Raw genomic sequence first — 23,231 nt, forward strand, 5'->3', positions numbered from 1 at the left:
TGCTTAGATATTCTGCATGGGCCGAGTTGGCTTGAACTTCAACCCAACCTGACTCCACTTGACCTGCGACGTGAGCTGATTAGGCTTAACCTTTGCCCGGGCCTACTTAGTTCAAATCCATAGTCTCGACCTTCGGCCAGGCCAACTTAGCTCAACTTTCGGTTGTCCTTAGGTCCTGGTTGACTTAGCCCGACTTTTGACCCGGGTGGACTCGGCTCGACCTGGCGTCCAACATGACTCAACTCAACTTGGGACCTGAACCTACTTGACTCGACCTTCCATTTGGGTTGAATTAGCTCGACCTTGGCTCGAATCGACTAGGCTCGAGCTTCGACCAAGGACAACTAGGGTCGAATTTTGACCAAGCCGACTTTGCTCAACTCTTTGTCGTGTTGACTCGGCTCGACCTCTGCCTCGGGCTTACTCAGATTGACCTGTTCTTTGGGATGACTTAAATCGACCTTCAGCCAGTCTAACCCAACTCAACCAGTTGACTCGACTTAGAGCAATCTCGACTCAACCTTCGGCTAAGGCCAACTCACCTTAACTTGGGGCCTAACCTGAGTTTGCTCAACCTTTAGTCCTAACTGGATCAGCTTGACCTTCAATCCAAACTGGATCAACTTGACCTTCAATCTGGACTGACTTGTCTCAACCTTCCTCCCAAGTTTACTTAGCTTAACCTTCATCCCAAGCTGACCAAACTCAACCATAGTCCCAAGCCAGCCCGACTTGACCTTCGGCCCAAGCCGATCCGTCTTGACCAAATCGGCTAAACCTTCGGCCTGGGCCGACTCGGCTTGACCGTCGTACTAGATCGATTCGGCTCGACCTTTAACCTGTGTCGGCTTGGTTCAACCTTTGGCCCAGACCAACTCGACTCGACCTTCGACCCTATCCTAATTGACTTTAACTTCGGCATGGCCCGACCTTTGGCTTGAACTGGTTAATCTCGATCTTTAGCCCGAAAGTGCTCAACTGGACCTTTGGTCTGGGCCAATTTGGCTTGACCTTCGACTCGGGCCAACCCGGATTGACCTTCGGCTCGACCTTCGACCTGACAGGCTTGGTTCGACCTTCGGCACAGGCCAACCTAGCTTGACTTTAGATATAGGTCGACCCGACTTATCCTTCCACCTTATCCTACTCGGTTCGACCTTCGACCCAAACCGACTCGACTCAACCTTTTATCCGTCCCGACTCGACTTTTCTAACACGTGAACATCTTTTATCATAACCAATGAACAATTCCATAACTTGTAGAATTTCAATTTTCCTTCTTTTTTAAGTGAATTTCAAATTTTACTATTTTAGTTATTTGAAATATCTTCTTAAAATTTCTCAATTTCAATTTTCTTTTAATTTCCTTATCCAAACATATCATTTTCATTGAAATAATTTCAAATTATCCAAATAAATAAATTACTCTCTTAAATCGTCTCATAAAAAACATCATTAACCTTTTTCTATATGTCAAGCCTTCATCGATAGATATTCAAAGAAGATTCTTTTAACTTGCATGCTTTAGAAGATCTTATGTCAAACTTTATCAAGAGTCCATAATTTACTGTAGAACGAAGAGATCCACAAGTCAGGTCACTCTCTTTATCTTTGTTACATTTATTCTTTTGTTAACAACAACATATAAAGCAAACACGTATTGACAAACGGTACTTGTGTGAGTACCATAATTCTTTTGTGATAAGCATTCTTGTGTTGAGTACTTGAAAGTTACGTCTACTCTACATGTCTCGCATTCATATTTTCATCCATGTCTAGTACTTGGTCTTCATCTTAGTGCTTATTCTTGTAAGACACTTGAACTTCCTCTAACACTTTTTAGACTCTTTTAGTCTCATAATATTTCCCCTGATGTTACTTGTATACTTTCAATGCTTGCATATTTTTGCTTTTGAGACTCATTTGGTCTTTGTAGCACTTGCAGTTTGTGATTTTTTTTTTCGTTTGGTACTTTGTTAGATGTGTCTTCATCAAATTTTATAAATGAATTTGGTGATTAGGACTTTGTTCAAAATAAGTTTGCGTATAGTTTAATGTGTGATGTGTCTATACATGTGTGCTTTTGTCTAATTGATTGCATATCGGATTTGGTGTCTTTTAAGCTCTTTATTAATTGTTTACAATACATATTTCACATTAAGTGGCTATATTAGACGATCCAACATTATTTTGTTTGTCATCATCAAAAGAAAAGCGTCGTTAAAATAAATATTAGACTAATTTCTATTTACCATCTTTAAACTCATTTTTACCTAAAAAATGTGTACAAAGTTTAGTACAATCTTAAAAGAGATAATATTAGCTCTAATTATGATTTTCCTTAATTTATATAATTTGTTTAATGGACATGTTAGTGGTTAAAATAATAATAAAAAAACATAAAAATATCAAAGTTTAGGCATAAATTTTAAAAAATACGAGAAGGATGGGGAAAAAATCAAAATATTTATCTTATAGAAAAATCATAATAAATAAAACTAAAACAAACAAAAAAATCAATTAAAAACATTTAAGTAAATGTGTAACAAAATTAAAAAAAAATATTCGTAGTTGAATAATCAACACCAAACTTATTCAAATATAATTGTTAATAACCCAAATCATCAAAGAGATAGATGTCACTAGGGATGGCAACGGGGCGGGGCGGGTACGGGTATCATGATCCCATCCCCATCCCCATAATAAAAATTCATCCCCATCCCCATCCCCAAACCCAACGGGTATACAACTTTTGACCCATCCCCATCCCCACCGGGTAACGGGTATTTTCTTATACCCATACCCATACCCATTTTTTTATTGTTCCATATATCAATTAAATATTTTTTATAAAAAAATTTAAAAATCACACCAACGGAATCATGATACTATCAAAATATTCAATATTAAAATAACATACTCTTTTTGATTTTCATGATGTCAAATATTAAGAAAAATATTATAATAGTATAAATCTCAAATTAAAGTATCAAATAACAACTAAATAAAATTCAAATAATTATATAAAAGCTAAAAAATTACACATTACTAAAATTTTATAATAACCAAAATATTTATTAATTTTACAAATGATCAGTGGTTTCATTTGCATTCGATCCACCTACACATAGAAAAAAAATGAAAAATTAGATATGATATAATAATTGAAATTGAAAATTTTAATTACTAGAATATAATGTACCTTCTTCATCATATTCATTTTCACTAATGAGAACATCTTTTCCTTTTAATTTTTTAACACCTACAAACACCAAATGTAGAATATTAGATGAGAATTCACAAAAAATACTAACAAAAAATATTAATAAATTTGAGTAACTTACCTAGATGGTTTGAGTTCCATATCCAACTTCTTGTACACATCAAAGCCTCTATAGTAATATGATGAAGTCGACTACGGTGAGAAGTTAATATCTGACCACCAGTACTAAAAACAGATTCAGAAGCTACAGTTGTTATTGGAATAGCTAAAACATCCCTTGCAATTGCTTGAAGGGTTGGAAACTTTAACCCATTTGTTTTCCACCATGATAGGATATCAAATTCTTGTGTAACCGGCAAATTATCTTCTTCCAAGTAATAATCCAACTCTGTTTTCATAACTGTAGTTCTAGATTTTTTCTTTTTTGCCATAAACTCTAAAAATTCATTCGCATCATTATCAACATCCTTTCCCAACTCCAATGATGTAGCTCTATAAGAAGAAGTTTCATTCTTTTTTGATTGATATTCCAAAACCAAATCATAGCACATTTGACGAATCCTACTAAGTTTCAGATCAAAATCATTACCATACAATTTATAAAAATAATATTCTAACATGTCCATCTTGTACCTTGGATCTAAAACTGAAGCAATTGCCAATATGTTATATAACAAAAAACAAAGAGAATGAGAAATATGTTATATATATATATATTATATTATATTATATTATATTATATATTATATTACTATGTATATATATATATTATATGTGTGGATATCTTATATTTATATATATATATATATATATATATATATAATTATTTATATATATTATATTATATTATATATTATATTATTATTACTATGTATATATATTATATGTGTGGATATCTTATGTTTATATATATATATATATATATATATATATATATATATATATATATATATTTATAGATATATATTTATTTTAAGTATATATTATATTATATTATATAATAATATAAATATAATAATATATATTATATTATTATGTATATATATTATATGTATATGCATAGATATTTTATGCTTTTATATATATATATATATATATATATATATATCTTTTAAATTTTTATAAATTTGTAATGTTATAAATTTGTTTATAAAAGATCTCACTAGTTAAATGATTAATTTGTTTTATACGTATATATTATATATATTATATTATATTATTATGTATATATATTATATGTATATTATATTATATTATATTATATTATATTATATTACATGTATATGTGTAAATATATATATATATATATATATATATATATATATATATATAAAAGTATATTTTATTTATATGTATATATACTATATTATATTATATTATATTATATTTTATGTGTAAATATATTATTTATTTATATATATTTTTTAGATTATTTAATAAATTATAAATAGTTTAGTAATTTAAGCGGGGACGGGTATTTGGCCGGGTATATATATATCCCCATCCCCAGTTGAAAATTTCGGGTATTACCCATACCCATACCCAGTCAAAGCGGGGATTCCCCGTCAAAACGGGGACGAGTTCGGGTGATACCCACGGACACGGGTTTATTTGTCATCTCTAGATGTCACCAATATTTTTTTTTTAATTTATTTTCACATAATTAAGAAAGTTTTTCTTTTGCACTTAATTATTATCTTTGTCTTATATTTATCGTTTTATTCGTTTCTAATTATTAATTAATTAAATACTTTTATTACTAGTCAGGCACCATCGGAACATAAACTTGTTCCTACAAACATTGTGTTTCAGTTGTTTTCATTCTTCTTTCTTCACTACATTTATCATTTCAGCAAGAGGTGTACTCTTTTTATTTAATTTTATTCTCGGATTGATTTCTTCAATTGAATATTGAAATAAACTTCTTGTTATGAAGAATACTTCAACCTCCTCTTAAACCTACACATTAAGAGGCATGCATTATTATTATTTTATTTCTGATTTCATTCAATTGAAGAGTGCATTTTAAAATCTTCATTCCATAATATATATTTTCTTATAATGCCAAAATATTTTGTGAAGAGATGCATAAACAAATTATACAATTGCAAAAATCAATTGCCCAAATTATGATCTCAATCTCCAATTACTAATACTGTAAATATACTATAAGTTTGTAACTCTTGTTCAGAAATGAAGCATGCCTTGAGTTATAATTTGGAGGCACATCTTCTTCCGAAAATTACCCTGTTCCAACCTGTAACATATTCTAAAAGAAAACTTCCTGTCAAAGCCACGGATTTTTCATGATCACATTTCTCTACTGGGCTGATGTCTGTAATTCCATCATGGCATTCTAGACGTGACTAATTCAGCAAACACTCTTTTAACATACAACATCTGTTATAATGGAATCTTTAATGGTTGTGCAATTGAGGGAATCAACTAGTACGAGTAACAAATTTGTGGACACCATGGCCAAACCTTTATCTAGAGCACAACCACCTCCGAACAGTGGGAAACTCAGTTTCACCATAGATGACCGGTTATATTCTACCACAGATCCTTGGTTCATACAGCACAGACAATCTCAGAAACTGATAAAAGAGAGTAGAAATCCAACACCTGTTTACCGATGAAAAATTGATTTCTGAATGTCAAGGACTGCACGTCTTAGAATGGAACTACAGTGAACACGCATAGAACTTCCCTATACATAGAAATAGCAAATCCTTCAAGGAATCTTACAAAGAACTTCTAATTGCCAAAAACCCTAATTCGCAAGATATGGGGTTTATCACATTTTTATGCAAGCTCGATAACAAAAAGCACTTATAGAACTTCATGGATTGTACATCTTAGAATGGATTGTAAAACTGAGAATGGAACTACAGTCAATTAGAATGGAACCCAATATGAGATTTCTGAACGTCATGGATTGTACATCTTAGAATGGAGCTACAGTGAACACGTATATAACTTCCCTATGCATATCCTCCAAGGGATCTAACAAAGAACTTCTAATTGCCGAAAACCCTAATTCCCAACATATGGGGTTTATCACCTTTTTATACAAGGTTGATAACAAAAAGCACCTCCCTAAACATAAGCAAGTGCAACTGAAATTGTGAAACTCTTGTCGTTAGTGTTAGTGTTAGGAAATACGCTTCTGCCAAATCACAATTGTCTACGAATCTACCCTTGAAAACTCAAAAAAATAAAGGGGTATATCGGGAGGAGATGGTGTTGTTGCCACACATTTGAACTGTAACAAAACATCCAATGAAACTGAATCAGCATATTTCTCTAATGTGACAAAGAGAATGAAAATTAGTAGAGTTAAAAGAAGAATGACTTCAAAAATATTACATCCTTTAAATAATGTGGTAGCGGGAAAAGTGTAAAACATTACCTTATGCTGTTTGTATTTCTCTCTCACACCTTGCAAAGAAGACCCCCTCCTTCTGAGGTACAAGTCATGTATGTTTAGAATACATTCCTTCAATTCAGCGGGTTTATATGTAGTGAGTTGGTGGAGGGCCAAATTCTGTAAAAAAGTAATTTAGCAACATCCTCCACAATCCACAGGGATTTCAAATGCACATTTAAAAAAAAAAAATACCCAGGGATGTGTCTTTGTGCTTAGCATAAATCTTGCTAAGAATACAACAGATGCTGCCACCAAAGATGGTAAGAACTTTATACAGTAATAATCCAATAAACTGAGCTCTGCAAGGTAGCAGCTAAGGAACTCAAACTGGAGATCAGAAGTCTGCACAATGAGATAAGCTTAATAACCAAATGATGAAAGTAGCTGATCTGTTAATTCATTGGTTGAAATATATTAACCACTACATGTTAAATTCATATATTTATATTAATTTTAAACATACACGTCTATAATATGTTCTGTACTATGTTCAGAGTTGTATTAGTTGAGAAATTTTCAACCTCCGAGACAGCAGTGCAGGTTTAATGTTTTAACAAAATTAAATTAAAATGAAAAGTTACAGTTTTAACAAAAATGAAATTATATAAATTAAAAGAGCAGTGACAGCTGTCAGGTTGTCAGGAGGCTGTTCATCACAGTAAAATACGAGAAGACTAGCCAAGTGAAATAATCAATTATACTGGTTGATCGATTTTTTTACTATACAAACTACATATCCGATACAACTGGTCAACCAGGCTGGCTATAGTTCCCGCTTCGGGTTAGACATGGCCCGATTGAATGGAACATTTTACACACAATAAATCAAAAATGTTTCTGTCCCAGCCTTATCAATAGCAGCAAGTGGTATAAAGCAATAATTTGCTACACCGGATAGCAGAGTGGGTCACAGGCAAATAACGCAAGTCATGAATAGCAGTATATGAAATCAGGTTCCCAAATCATGATTCAAACAGTGAATTGTAAAGCTAATTTTTGAATCATCAATCATAATTTGTATTCATTTTGATTATATATAGCATTAAATGCAATAAATTTCAAATAGAAGTAAATAAAGCAACTTAATCACTTTTATTAAGGAAAATTATTAATTATACCAAAGTGGGGAAGCTGCCTTTTTCCAGAAGAATAGAAGTGAAGCAATAAAATATCCAAATAGGATGAATGCATGAATCAGTTGGTAACAAAATAAAGTGGCAGAAAAATAAAATCAAATAGGATATGTTCAAAAGAGTTTTTCCAAATCTTTTCCGTTTAACAATTTAAGTTTATACAACTTTTAAAACTTCTACCAGAGAATTGATGAAACAAAAGTGAAAAAGATTTAAGGAAATTACAATTTGTTTAGTAGTGTATAGTATGTATCAATAATACAAATCCATTCACAGATTGCAAGATACAAAGTGATTTAATATTCTTATTATCATATGAATATTGATTGACACTTAAATTATACATGGGTAAAAGCAAAAGTCTAAAATCATGAATATAAAACAATTATATTTGTAAAAAATAAGTTCTTTACAAATTTAAAACAAAAAATATAAAATAGGCATAATACTAACTAAAAAGTTTAATTGGTCAAAGACTAGCTATAGAATGACAAGAGAATGAAGAACTCGTTCTTTAACCACAACAACACCATTGCTTACATTAGAGATAAAATCTAAGAACATGATTTCCAAAATTCTATCGAATTGAGCATCTGAGGAAAATTCTTTTTTTAGACATACATCCAATATAGAGTCAGTTGCTTTAACAAATGGGTCGAAGCAAGAGCTAACTTACATCAACACCCTGTTGACCAACTCCACAGAATCTCCTGCAACAACCGCAAAGCATACAGAGTGAACAAACAAGAAACAACAAAGACAAGACAATTCAATGCCACGAGGCCATAGAATGAACAAAGAAACAAACCTCAAGAATGTCCCCACGGTAGGAGCACCCAATTCAAATTTCAACGCCATCAATATATCGGCTTCCATATTCAAAACCTTCATCACCAAAAAAATTGCAAAAATCAGCAAAACCAAGAGTCAAAGAGAGAAGTAACACCAACAACAAATGAAACACAAGAATCACCTCTTCCTTAGAGTATGTATTATCCGTAACAAAACAAAAGTCCTCCACCTCGGGTGGCTTAACCTCTTCATATTTCCTATTTGCAAAAGTAACAAAAACAAAATCACATAAAAACTCATCAACCACAGCACAAAACTCACACCCAGATTTCATGCATTGGAGAAACTCACGAAGCAACGAGCATTGCCGCAACCCCAAGCAACTGCAATCTCTGTCTGGACAATACCTTCAACGATAAAAACCTATCTATATAAGCCACACAAAAGTATAACGTATCTGAAACCAGTCCATACTCTTCTGCAACCTCAATCAACCAATCCACCAGAACACCGCGCATGTTACCATCCACGTCGTTCTGAACCTTCTGAACATAATCCGGCATCGGTCTCAAACGAGGAACAACCTGAGCCAGAAAAAAGAAGCCCTCACGTCATTCCCAAAACGACACAGTTTCAAATATCAGAAAAACTAAATATGAAAAGCCCTAGTAGTACCTCCAATCCGAAAAGGTACTGGTATATGTCAGAACTGTATGTCCCACATAGTTGAGGGTCGCTTCTTTCGTCGACATTCTTGAGTTTAACCTTTTTCCGTTTCGGAGATTCCGAAACGGCAACAGCGTTTGAGACATTCGTGAGGTCTCCCAAAACGACGCGCTTCTTCTTGGCATTTCCGAGCAGCTGGCATATGGCAGCTGCGGCTCTCTTCTTCGCCTTGCGCTGGGGACGCGTGGCGGTGCTGTTCGTGCTGTTCTCTGAAGGCGATGCCATTCTTAGAATACTAGTTCTAAAACAGAGACTAAGAAAACGTTTTTTTTTACGCCTTTTTCTTTAATTTTTTGAGGAATAATTCAAGATTTCATCAAAATTCTGAATCAATATCACTGGTGATTTGTTAAAATCTATATCTTGTATTTTTTTAATTAATTTGATGGTATTTCTTAACTAAATAATTTCATATTTTAGCAGATAAAAGTATTTATTATTTAATAAAATATGTAATTATACCATTTATATAATTTTCAATTTAAAAATAATCACCATTACTTTTGAAAACAGTTTTGTATAAAATTATTATTTTATAATAAAATCTTGATATACATAAATTAAAAATATATATATATATATATATATATATATATATATATTAATTTTTTATTATCGTTGTTATTATTATTATTATTAATTTTATTGTTATTGTTGTTATTATTATTATTATTATTATTAATTTTATTGTTATTGTTGTTATTATTATTATTATTATTAATTTTATTGTTATTATTGTTATTATTTTTATTGTTTTTCTGTTATTATTATTTCTATATTATGATTATTTTTATATTATTATTATTTTTATTCTTATTATTGTTATTACTTACTTACTTTCTTTTTGTTATTTTTATTTTTATTATTATTACTATTGTTATTATTATAATACTAATAATATTGTTATTATTATAATACTAATAATATTGTTATTATTATTATATCAAGAGATTTTCTTAACTTTTTTTTATTAAGTAACTTTTTATCAATTTTATTTTTTAAATGATAATTTTTTAAAATTTAAATGTTTATTTTATTTAGTTTTTTTAATAAATATATTTATTTTTAAATTAAAATAAATAGTTATAATAAAAAATTATATGCAAAATAAATAAAAACTATCTGCAATAAAATTTTAAAAAATATTTTATTCAACGTATTTGATTTTTTAAGAAAAAGTAAAATGTAACTAGTTATTTAAAAAAAATCAAATTACAATTCTGGAAAAAAATTTATCATTAGTAGTTAATTACAAATTTAACCTACGTATCAAAGTTGTTGATTATTACAATTTTAAAGCATTAAATCTTTTTTTCGTGTCAAATACTTTGAACAATTACAAACTATATAATTAGATAATATTACATTGAGTGAGGTCTTCTAATTAAAAGCCATAATAGATAATAGTAAATTAATACAAATAAATTATATAAATACTACTAGAAATTACGTATTTATAGAAAACATTTACTTTGAAATTTATCATGAATTACTTTATTTATAAGTATACATAAATTCATTTTCCACAAAACATTCATAAAAATAATGAATTAAATATGTTGGTACCACAAGAAATAAATCCTTTTAAATAAAATAATTTCATTCACTAACAGGACATCTTCCTAATAAATGTCTAAAGCATTTCATTTTAATTATGACATTAATTTTAGAATAATATTACATTTTTCACAATGGTGCCACCTGCGATATAGATACCAACAACGGTGAGGCCCCAAATGACAAGACCAACGACAATGAGACCAAAACAAAGAAAAGGATAACGACCACTACGTGCAAGTGAAGAGAAAGAATGTTGAAGCGCAACTAAGCGAGGGAACAAAGGAATGGAATTGCAGAGAGAAGGGACAACGAGCTCGAAGTACAAGAGAGAAAAACAAATGTTGAGGCGCGAGGGTGGTAGACAAGAATTCAACATATTTTGCTGGTTATACCATCTAACTGGTATAGAACGCATCTCAAGTGATTTACAAATATACCATGGCTTCACTTTCAATACCGGTTTTAGGTCTAACTAGTATAGAAAGTCTTCAACTTATTTATAAAAAATGTCATTACTTAACTTTTTATATCAGTTTTAAGGTTAACTGCTATATAAATTCTTTCACTTATTTATAAATTTGTCACTGAGTCACTTATTATGTTAGGTGGATTATAACGGTTATAAAAGTGTGTGTGTTTTCATTGGTGTCGCCTCATTAGATGTTTTTTGAAGCACTGTAATGCCAAACTTTAGATTCCTTTATTCTGATGTCAAACATCATGTGCACGAGAAGGTGAGACCATATGTAATTTTGAAATTCAAAGAGGTTATATTTTCTATTGCTAATATGTTGATGTGACTCCAACAAGGCTTGTAGCTTGGGTCAACGCCTAGGCCCAAATCATGCTCAAGGCCCAATCCATGGCCCACATGCATCTCAATCCCAAAGCCCACCAAAAGACCTAATAACAAGGGGCATGTTCAAAAAGATCCAATTGGGCTTCATCCAAGATAGGCCAAACCCACTTGGGCTTCTCACACTCTTCACATGGACCAAAAAAGATGTGAAGATTTGAAGAGGTGTATCAAAGAGCAATAGAATAACAATAAGATTGGTTGTTTAGGCCTTGTTTTCTAGAATAATAAGTCAAACAATGTGTAGTTGAATTGATAAAATTGGGCTTGACTAAGCCCAATAGGAGATTTAGCCATGAGCTACCAAAGGTCCAAGGTGGACTAAGTGGAAGTCAACACTCCTTCCTACACCTCATGGATCCAATGCATCCAAGGACTAATAATGCTTCCTCCTTTTCCAAGGCATCATCCAATGGCCATGACCCTTGCTCCTACTCCAAGCCATCTTCCACGACCAAGATTGAATGTCTTTCTCATCCAAGGGCTAAGAGTGCTTATGTGTATTTGCTTTCATATAAAAGCCTAAATTTTAGGCTATTGTAATCACTCTTGAAATTTCTAATAGAATATTTGTGTTGAGATCACTCCACTCTTCTATTATTTTGAGAGCACCTAAGCTAGAGGTTTACAACATTTCCTCTAGCCACCTTCCATTAGTCTAGTTTCTAGTCTACTTCTCATTCACCACTTCAAATTCCATTGCTACAAGAGCCTTAAACACTTGTCTCAATGCCATTTTTCGTTGCCTATGGAGTTCCTACCAGCCACCACTCATTGGAGCTCCATCATATGTTTTTATACACTTAATTTCTGTTGTAAATTGCAAGGATTAATGTTAATGTGCTACTAATTTCTTAGTTAATATTGTTAACATGTAAATTATTAGGATCAATGATATTGTGCTACTAATTTATTAGTTAATATTCTTAACATTTAAAATTATGATTTTCTTAAGTTTTAAGGACCTAATTTTAAACTCACTATTTTTTTGGGTTCAAATGTCCTATTAAATTATTTTTCCTAACTCTTATGCTTTTTTGATATGAACATGATAATGTCTTTCTCTTTCTCCTCTCCCCTTCTTTTTTGTTTTTTTTTTCTTCTCACCGTCGACTGATACATGCTTCACTACCATGAGTCTAGATCATTTTCATTATTTAGGTCTCATCTTCACTCTTATTTGTTTTACTTTTCCTCCACCTCATCCTCCTTCATCTCCTTCTCTAACTCAAGCCGCCACCATCATTGTCACTTGCAAGTTGCAATCATTAACGTCGTTGCACGTTATTAGTGTTCGTTACTGGTGAGCCTCTGCGTCACCCACCAACCTCTTCTTTACCCCCAACCACCTCCTCTTCTTCCCCTCTTCTTTCGTCTTCTTCTCTTTTTATTTTTCTTCTCATCAATCTCCCCTTAATAAAATATAAAACTCCAGTAGATTGGACAAGAAATTTACTCTCTAAAGTGTCGTCAGATTTATTGGCAAAATTTGATGGTTGGTAATGATGATGATAATGTATGTTATATAAATTTTGTATTAAATTTATTACTGAATTGTCCATTACTCATTTAATATTATTTTTTCCTTTGATGTTAAACAAAACAAATCACCTCAATGTGCAAAGAAGGAAAGGAGGAGAAAACTAACTAGAAGATAAGTAACATAAGATAAGTAAGAGGTTAATTCATAAAACATATTTATCTCTTTATTTTATTTTTATATAATTTATTAACTAATTTTGTTAATTTTATTGTAGAATATTTTGCTATTTTTTTTATCCAAAAAATAAAAAGATATTAATGTTGGAGTGGTCATACTTGAAAAGATCTTTATATATTCAAATATTCTTCGGATGTCTTTGAACTCTTCTTGTAAGTTCAGAGATCTAATATATGTTTTTTATTTAATCCTTTTAGCTTATTGACTAATAGATTAATAATGATCATTATGGCAAACTAAATTTGAAAATAATTATAAATAAGTAAAAAGTTGATTGAAAGAGATTTTGAGAAAGGTAGATGTAGTTGAATAAATTGATAAATATTTATTTTAAAAAAAATGGTTAATAAAGAGGTAGTTAAGGCGTGGAAGTCTATGACTAATGAAATAAGTTTAAGCCACACTTTTTTTTTTTTTTTTCAATATAGGTAACATCTTATTGTTTGTCCCACATTTGTTCCGCTTAAAATGGGTTACGATAGAATAATCCGCATAACACTTGTAGGTTAATAAAGTTAATTTGCCTCACAAAATTATGGATTTGTAGAGTCACATAAATTAAAAGAATCTAAAAATTCCTTTTTGTAAGTTTTTATTTTCAAGTTTAATAGGCTTTAATGCAAATAGAACACAATTAAAAAAAAAACTTAAAGGAGAAATTATTTACCATTTACAAACTCACATAAAAAAAGATAGAAATTCATTTGCAACTTTTTAATTCCAACCTAAATATATTACAAAAGAAGATTTTTGTGCAATTTAAAAAAAAAAACTAAAAAAACATATTATTTACTATTTACCTATAAGTAATTATAAAGACGTATACAAGTAAATTAGAGTGACAATGTGGATCAACATTATTTACTACCATGAGCTAAACAAAAATGGATGAACAAACCTGTTTTATGATTTAAAAAAAATAAAATACAAGACGCAGGGTTGGTAAATTTAAATATTTATCTTGTTTTGTTTTATACTTTTTGTAATGAATTACATTCGGGCTGGATACCTTGACCCTACATTGTCATTTATATTATTAAAAATTTAATATTTATTGAGTTTCTCAAACATAAAAATGGAATAAAGAAAAACAAAATCTTTATTTTATAAACAAGTTAAATTCAAAGAACAAACTACATATTAGTTCATTAAACTAGGTTATTGCCATAACTTTGATTTTGAATATTTTTGAAAATTACCGATACATTTCACTAACAAAACCTATCCTGCACATATTTGAATAATGGAAAATGAGGTTTTGACAAAAAAAAATTGACAAAGTTGATAAACTTTCTATAAATAGAATTAAAGTAGATTAATTTTTATTATTTAACAAAAAAGAAGTAATAAAAATAATAATTTTTACTTTATTTAGTAGTTTGTCAAATTTTGTAAGAAAAAAAACTTTGTTAATGAATCATTTTGCTTGAATAATATTATTCTTTCATACTAATAAGATAATGATATTTTGACCAACTTTTAACCCACCACTAATAACAAATCAAAATAGATAATTGAAGGGGTGATCAGAATGACGAATTAAAAGTAGGTCAAAATATCATTATCCTTCGTACTATCATTATTAGACTAGTTTATATTAATTTTAATAACATTTTTATAATGTTGTATTTTTGGTATAAAAAAGTTTAATGATATTTTTTATCAAAACCATTAAAACAAATATTAATCCAATATTATCTTTTTCTTTTTCAGGAATGATTTGTTCACAAAATATCTCACAAATATAAACGGAGGTTATACCAAAAAAAGGTAACAATTAATATAAAATAAAGGAATTTATTTTTCTCATAATTAATTAAACCAAAGAATTAAAAGAAGTAATTTTCTATCAAAATCTATATAAAAAAAACACATTAAAAAGTTAAAGATATTCTCTAGCATGTTCCTTAAAATTGAAATAAAACACTCATTTATTTTGTTTATATGTAAAGTAAAAAAGATGAATTTTTATCTAAACTAGACAAGAATGAATTGTGTAATGAAAAAATCACTTCTCACCGATTAGAAGGTGAGAATTTTCAAAATTTACAAACAAATACAATAACGAGAATTCACTTTTATTGAGACAGACAAAATTGACTTAACCACAAAGAGGACCCTTTTATTCCCACTCTCACAGTGCACACACACACACCCCATTCAACTCTTTCTGTATATTATAATACACAAACACACAAAGAACCAAAACCTAGTAAACTAAGAAGGGTCCATGGTGTACGAATATCTCATAAGATGGAGATACATGCACAGTGTAAAAGGTTTGAAGGTTGATGCATGGTAAACACATAAATTAAGGGCACTTTCCCTTGCCCTTAGAGTTCTTAAGGTCCCTGTAACAAGGGCACTCGTGCTTGTTGCCATAAGTCCCAGAGGGCACACACTTGCACTTGCTGCAGCAGATTCCACAGAACTTCATGCACCTGTCCTTCATCCCTGCCTTTGAGCACCTCTGCGCGCACTTTGAGGCACAGAAACCTGATTCCATGGTTAAAAGTCGACATAGAATTAGGTTTAAATATAGGTTAATCTAGTTCTGTTATGTCCTAATCTTGAAGGGAAAATTTGTTAATAAAGGTACTTTGATTAATTGATATAGTGAACACATTTAGATCACTAAACAAACTTTAAATTTAAATTTAATAGAAAGTAGAAGCACAGAATTTTAAATTTTTGTTTTTGAAAAATACAGTTTTTCTCTTTAATTTGTCTTTCATCTCTCTTTGATCAATAAAAAACACGTTATACTTTTTTTTTTCTACTCAATCAAACACGAGACCTATTAATAAAATACTTCTTTTTCACCATATTTTTGTTTTCTGAAAAATTACAAATTTTTACGAGTTTCGCATAGTCTTAATTTGTATAAAAAGTGCATTATTCTAAACTCAGATATCTTGAGAAAGTATATAATAAGATCTGCTTGAAAATAAAAGTGGAAAGGAGAGTAGTTAATGAGCTTGAATCTCTGGTTAAAAGAATCTAAAATAGTAATAATAATGATAAAAATAAACTACAAAAATTTAGGATTCATTTCAAGTTTTAAATTTTGTATATATCTTTAGGGACAAAACAAAAGTTAATTTTAGAGATTCAAAGGAAATTCCAAAAAGAAATTCAAGGATTTATTTTTCCAGTTTCAAAATAATATATAATAAGATATATTTTAAGGAAATAAACTCGTCATTTCTAATTTTTAATTAGAAAACCCGATTATTTGCATAGAAACCCTTTCTTATTATAATTGAAAATCATGTCAACATGCTCCAATTACAAATCCAACACACGAACTTGCATAATAGATGTTAATGCATGGCAATTAAACCTATCATTATATATGATGATCAAAACTTAAAAGATAATTAGATACACTAATGGAGTAACACTAGAACTAATAAATTGAGCTTAAGCCATACCAGAACCTGCAGATGACAGTTCGAAGAAGAAGGAGGAACTGAGGAGAAGGCACAGAAGCAGCATAGCAGAAAATGATAGCTTCATCTTGGTTTCACAGTGTGGAACAACGAGAGGGAGAAGAAGAAGTATAGTGTGATGAAGAGGGTATGTAATAATTGATGAGAATGGCACACACTACAGAGTGAGGTACTGAGTGGGGCTATTTATAGTAAAAAGAGTTAAGGGTAGGTGAAAAGTATTACAACAAGAATTGATTAGTTATTACTACACCCTGATCCAGTTGAATCACTAGGCTTCAAAATACACAGCTGGCTATAGTGGTTTTGGTTTTGGTTTTGGTGCATATTGTGTGGAATCTGCGTACCCTTTGGCTTTATTAACCTCAAACATTGAAATGGTTACTTGTCCCCTATATATGTGTGATGGACATGGACGTAGCATTGCATGTTGATAATGGCAATTTGCCACATTCATTGCATTCTATGAGCTGTTCTTTCTTCAAGGAAACAGCACTGTGCCTTTGTTTACGTGGCTACACTTTGGTCCCTCCACCCTCGTTTTTCTCAACCCTGTTTCAAAAATCTTTAAGCTCATAGCATTAGGTGGGGCTTGTCCTATTTCGATGTCAGATTGTGGCAGTAAATGCTTTCCAGAACTTTATTCAAACAGTTCATCTACAAAATTTCTCAAACAATCAAATCTCAAAACTCCTGATTAGTAACTGCGCGTTCAGTTAATCATCACTGCCCAATGGATAAAGCACATGGTAATGATAGTGTTATACTAGGTTAAGTTGTTTTAGGATTATGGTTGATTCTCACACTTTTGACTTTGAGGAAGATGAAAAATGGAAAAATAAACAGATGTGATATTTGATTACAGAAAAAGATGCAGAAAAATGTAATTAAATGTAACATTGATATAAAAAGTAGGGTAAACTGAATAGAATGTGCGTCATCATTATTCTCTTTCCCAAGATAAAAGAGAGAATGAAAACAAAAAATCATCTTTTGGTGTGCCAAAATTCCAGTCTCCTACTGCCAAATGCCCGTGTTTCAGGTCTCTCAGAGGGTGACTTGTTATAAGAAGATATAATTTTGCATAAATTATTGATTCATTTATGAAAATGTATGAAAAGATTGTGGATTCAGTTGTCAAAGTTTTCACACTTATAAAAATTTGATTGGAAAGCCATCAATTGGTAATTTTTTTTTATTGTATTACGTGTTAATATTATTCTTTGAGACCGTGATTCTTCTTAATTATGCTTAAAAAATATTGTTTGAGGCATGAATCCGTTTTAAAAAGATCTTAATCTTTAATTATTATTCTTTTCTTTCTTAAAATTGTTTTAAATGAGAGTATGGTAATTCTATGCAATAATTTATTATTACTAAGAATTATAAAGAATTTAACATAATAAGAGTAAGATGTGAAAGAAAGACAGACAAAATCTTCCATCACTAATCCAAACATCTATAGCTAGATTTTCAATAAAAAAAATCTTGACTTGTCAAACTATAACTACAAGAACTTCTATCTTATTAGGAAAAAAAAAATACAATCCATTCCATCAAACACTCTTCAAAAATACTTTAAAAAAATCATAGAATCATTGAATTACCCAGATCGGATATATGAATCGGTGTTATAAAGTTATCATTACAATTTAAAAAAAAAAAAGAAAAAAATCATTCAAATGTAATAAATGTATGATAAAAAACTATGACATGATCACCCTTTACCATGAATCATAAAAACCTATTTTTTTTCTTTAAAAAAAAATACAGTATATAACACATCAAGAAAACTTTCCCTTCGAAAGTCACCGAGTTCATTTTACTGTAAAGAAAATTGCGTATTTTTGATTATCATAGATTTGTCGCCAAAGTGTTTGTCGATCAATTTTGTAGATGGATTCTAAAATTCGGTAGTAATTACTAACACTTATAAATTATTCGGTAAATATTCATCGATAATTAATGAATGAAAAGTTCTAGTCATTGGCAAAAATCTGATTAGAATTTTCTTCCTTCTATTCCTGGGTCGTGCCTCCACCATCGTTATCGTCGCCTTCGCGTTGTAACCGCACCTCCACATCATTCTTGTGTTATCGTCGCACTTTTATTAATACCACTGCGATCGATTCCACCTTATCATTCTCCTTCTCCTCTTCTTCTTCCCCTTCACTTATTTTTCTTCTCATCCTCCTCCCTTTAATGCACAAAAAATATCATCAAACTCAGCAAAAATTTGTTGCCGACAGATTTAGTAACAAAATAATATGTCGATAATAGGAGTTATAAATTACTAATAGAATTGATCATCAAACTAGTTACGTGTATAAATATATGTCAGTAATACAAATTGTAAATTATCGAGGGAACCAACCAACGAATTTTACTAACAAATTTATTACTGCGAAAATATTTATCAATAATTTAAATTTAAAAATTTGTCAATAAAATGTATTGGTAAATTTGAATTTACCGAAGGAAGGATTTATATTTGTTGACAAAAATCTATCATAAAAGTTCTTGAAGTGTTTTCACAAGTAAATATTGAAAGGTATTCTTATGAAAAAACTTAAAGGTATTATTAAGTTAAAAGTAATATAATAGATTATTATAATATAATTGACTATTTTTAAAGTGTAGGTTTCTTATTACCTATTTGAAAAATGTGAAAATCTTATTTTTACTATCGTAATCAATTATGAACTTAAGATAATTAATTATTATATTTAAAAAGATCAAAAAAAATTATTTTTTAATGTAATTTTGTTCAAGATTAATTGATTAATGTTTTAAATTTTGACACATTAGGATACTAAAAAATTTAGAGAGAAACCACACACAAAAAAAAAAAATGTACAAGCATCATTAAAATCATATCCTCTAGTTGTTTTGGTAATAATAAATTATTGTAGACAAACATTTAACTAAATTTTTTCTTCTCATTCAAATAATATATTTTTCACTTTATTTCTTTTTCTTTTTCTTTTTTTCTTTCTCTACTCATTTACTTTCAACCCTTTGTTGGAAACAAATAATAACTATTTGATTTTGGGAGTTTTAATTTTTTGTATTACTTTCGTTTTTCTTAACACTATATTTTTCGTAAAACATAATAATCATGTTCAAATAAATAATATATCATATTTTGAAGCGATCAAACTATAAAAAATAAATTAAAATGTTAGATTGATCCAACTTGAATGTAAATTACATATATTACCACATTCTAAGAGAGACTGAGTCATTTTTATTTCACATAAATTTATACATATTTGATAAATAAAAAAAAGTAGGTATAACATAAGATGAGTAGTAGCTTTCAAGCTTGCATTTCACTAGCTTGTTTAGTTCATTGAACCAGACCAAATTATTATACTTCTTTTTAGACATCAAACTAAAGAGTTCATTCTGTTTTTTTAAATTTTGAATGATTAAAATAAAATTATTAATAAAAAATATGTTCATCTTTTGTTCTTATTCTCTTAGCAATTAATATCCCCTCTCGACCCACCCTAAAACCTCCTTTCTTAATTTATGGCACACACTAAAGTTTTTTTCCCCCTCATGTTACTTGCACATTTTATTTTTATTCAAAATTAATTAAATTTCTGTCTAAAATTAACAATACATCTCTAAATATTAAATAGGGTGTAGATGACTAATAAACACGCATTAATATTATAGATAAAAATAATTAAAATACATTTTGTAAATGCAAATATCGTATTTTGTAAATACAAATATCATATTATATATACCATATAAGTAAAAAAGAAAATCGTATTAAAAATTGTGTTATGAACCACCGAATATCTTAATGGTCAACCTATAAAATTTTATGTCTCACACCAACCTAACATGTTATCTAGTCATTAAGCGTACATTGTCAAGAAAATGTAAAATAAAATAAAATAAAATAAAATAAAATTCAATCTCAAATTCAATACATAATTTAAAATTGAGATAATAAGAAGGCACCATTCAAGTGGATAATTTTTTTTTATCTAAAACCATAGACATTTAGCGCACAATGCGAGGGGAAGAAACACACCAGAAACATTTTTTAATGAGTTAAGGGTCCACGATAAAATAAAATTTGACGTAACTTTAACCTAAAGTCTTTAACATAATGTTATTTAATTTATCCATTTTTATATAATATGAAACTCCAACAACCCAAAAAATATTATTAATATAATTAATGCAAAAAGTGTTAAACTTTGGATTTTGAATTTAAATCTCATCTTATAGAAATTACCAAGTTAAACAACATTAAATAAAAATAAATCTATAACATATTAATTAAGATTTTAAGTGGTAGATAAAATTGAATTTATCTTTATGTTATTGGTCTCTAACCTATTACTAAATATTTTTTCTAATATTTCTCTCTTTAATTGTTCAACAAAGATAACTTTTCTACTCATGAATATTTTACTGTAATAATGAAAAAAAAAAATCAAATAACTGAATCAAACTTATAAATCACTTATATGTCAAACCTTTTGTAATCGTGAACCAGACATACGAGTTATCATCAATCAATTGGTTATTGGATAAAAATCTCTAATTTTATAATAGATTCTTATAATATGAAAATTCAACCTAATTTAATTTTGTATAACCAATTCTCAAAAATAAAAAAATAAAATATCCTTTATATTGAGAAACGAATTTGATTTATTCTTATTTTAATTTTATAAAATTGATTTATAAAATAAGATTTATTTTTACTTATCTGAAGTGGTAAAATTTACAATAATTTATATTCTTTTAACTCAAATATAGTTAGAAATGTCAAAAAAATTTGTATCCGCACATAAAATCCATATGTAGAAAATAGATATTGTAAATGAATATATGTGGGTAACGGGTACAACCTCCGGGTAATGAGTATATGTATCTTTTATACATGCATCTTAATGAGACGGGTACAAGTATTATCCGTAGATATCCATACTCACTATACTATAATCTAAATTAAAAATGGACATAATTAAAATATTAACACATTGATCTTGAATGAGTTATTTTTTTTCAATTAGTTTTTAAAAAATCTCAATTTCTTTGTAAACTATCATTCAACACTATTTAAATATTTAAATAAATTATTTAAACTTTGTTTGAAATTTATGAATGTTATATATTATATTTTATTTGAATTTATGGTTCAAATATATTATTAGATATTTTATTTTATTTTTTTAAATACCCGAGAGTACCTGTAAATATTCATAAATATTTAATAAATATGTGGTACTCATGAAACACATATCTATATAAAATAAAAATAAATGCGAAATGAATATTTATCCAACAAAATAGAGATTCGTTGTATCATTGTAAAAAGAAAATTTCCATAAAGTTAGTGAATTGTGTAATAGTTTTAATAAAGTAGTAATAGTAGGAGTTGGAATGGCATGGGTGGAATTTTGGTGTTTGGAAGTCTCTAGATCTGCATAGAAAAGAGAGACTATGGTTGCTTTGCTTCAAGAGTGTGTTGTTGTGTTCACATGATGTGTCGGTGCCAATTGCTCAATTCATTTTACCTTCACCAAATTTACCTTCTACATTATATAATATTTAGTACAAAATTTGTCACTTCACCTCATTGTGTCTCTCTTTCTTTTTGTAGTTTCAATTCACCACCGCTTATCAATGGATTCTTCCTTTCTGTTTTTTTCAACAAACATCTGTAACAGAAAATAAACCAACTATTGTTTGCTTTCCTTCTTTTAATATTCGGTAGTTCCTAAGTCCAATCTCTGCCTTAAATACCGTACTTCAGATATTCAGTCTTTGTCATGCATAACATTTTTTCTTTTCTTGAATCTTTTCTTAGTTATTTTGGTAAAACATAACTTTGGTTTGCAAAATAAAAATGCATAATTTTAAACTTATCTTAAATAAGCATAAACTACGTTATCTCATTTTCTTAATAAAAGAAGGAGAATTTTAAGTAACAATCAAATATTTATTTACAGAAGATTCTCTTAACACTTTTTATATTTTTATCAAGACTCATGATAAACATATAGAAATGACAAAAATATTTGTTGTCGTAAATATCTACGAATAAAATTTACGACGGATAGTTAATATATATGAGTATTTGTTATTCTTAAATAATGGGTAACAAATATTTTAATACTCGTTTATAACGGGTCAGATGCGAGTATCATACTATTTGTACATGTGGCTATTTATTACTACACAAAATTAAATTAAAATGTAATTTATGTTTTATTAAGTTAAATTTAATTTATATTTTATTATATTACATCTAATTTAGATTTAGATTTAATTTATATTTTTTTGTAATTTTATTTAAATTAAAAT

General features: G+C 29.2%; 2 protein-coding genes across 2 annotated transcripts; both read right to left on the bottom strand.

Moving 5' to 3' along the window:
• Positions 1-5,441: 5,441 nt before the first annotated feature.
• On the bottom strand, positions 5,442-9,529 carry LOC114194223 (putative cyclin-A3-1). Its single transcript, XM_028084336.1, has 8 exons — positions 9,254-9,529; positions 8,930-9,162; positions 8,760-8,835; positions 8,595-8,671; positions 8,463-8,496; positions 6,846-6,995; positions 6,636-6,770; positions 5,442-6,488 (listed from the first exon to the last, which is right to left on the bottom strand). The coding sequence occupies exons 1-8, from the start codon at positions 9,527-9,529 to the stop codon at positions 6,411-6,413; spliced, it is 1,059 nt and encodes a 352-aa protein (XP_027940137.1). The 3' UTR covers positions 5,442-6,410.
• Positions 9,530-15,437: 5,908 nt separating this feature from the next.
• LOC114193733 (peamaclein-like) lies at positions 15,438-17,233 on the bottom strand. Its single transcript, XM_028083646.1, has 2 exons — positions 16,875-17,233; positions 15,438-15,936 (listed from the first exon to the last, which is right to left on the bottom strand). The coding sequence occupies exons 1-2, from the start codon at positions 16,957-16,959 to the stop codon at positions 15,752-15,754; spliced, it is 270 nt and encodes an 89-aa protein (XP_027939447.1). The 5' UTR covers positions 16,960-17,233; the 3' UTR covers positions 15,438-15,751.
• Positions 17,234-23,231: the final 5,998 nt, after the last annotated feature.

The sequence above is a fragment of the Vigna unguiculata genome, chromosome 8 (genome assembly GCF_004118075.2).
Source record: "Vigna unguiculata cultivar IT97K-499-35 chromosome 8, ASM411807v1, whole genome shotgun sequence".
NCBI lineage: Eukaryota > Viridiplantae > Streptophyta > Magnoliopsida > Fabales > Fabaceae > Vigna > Vigna unguiculata.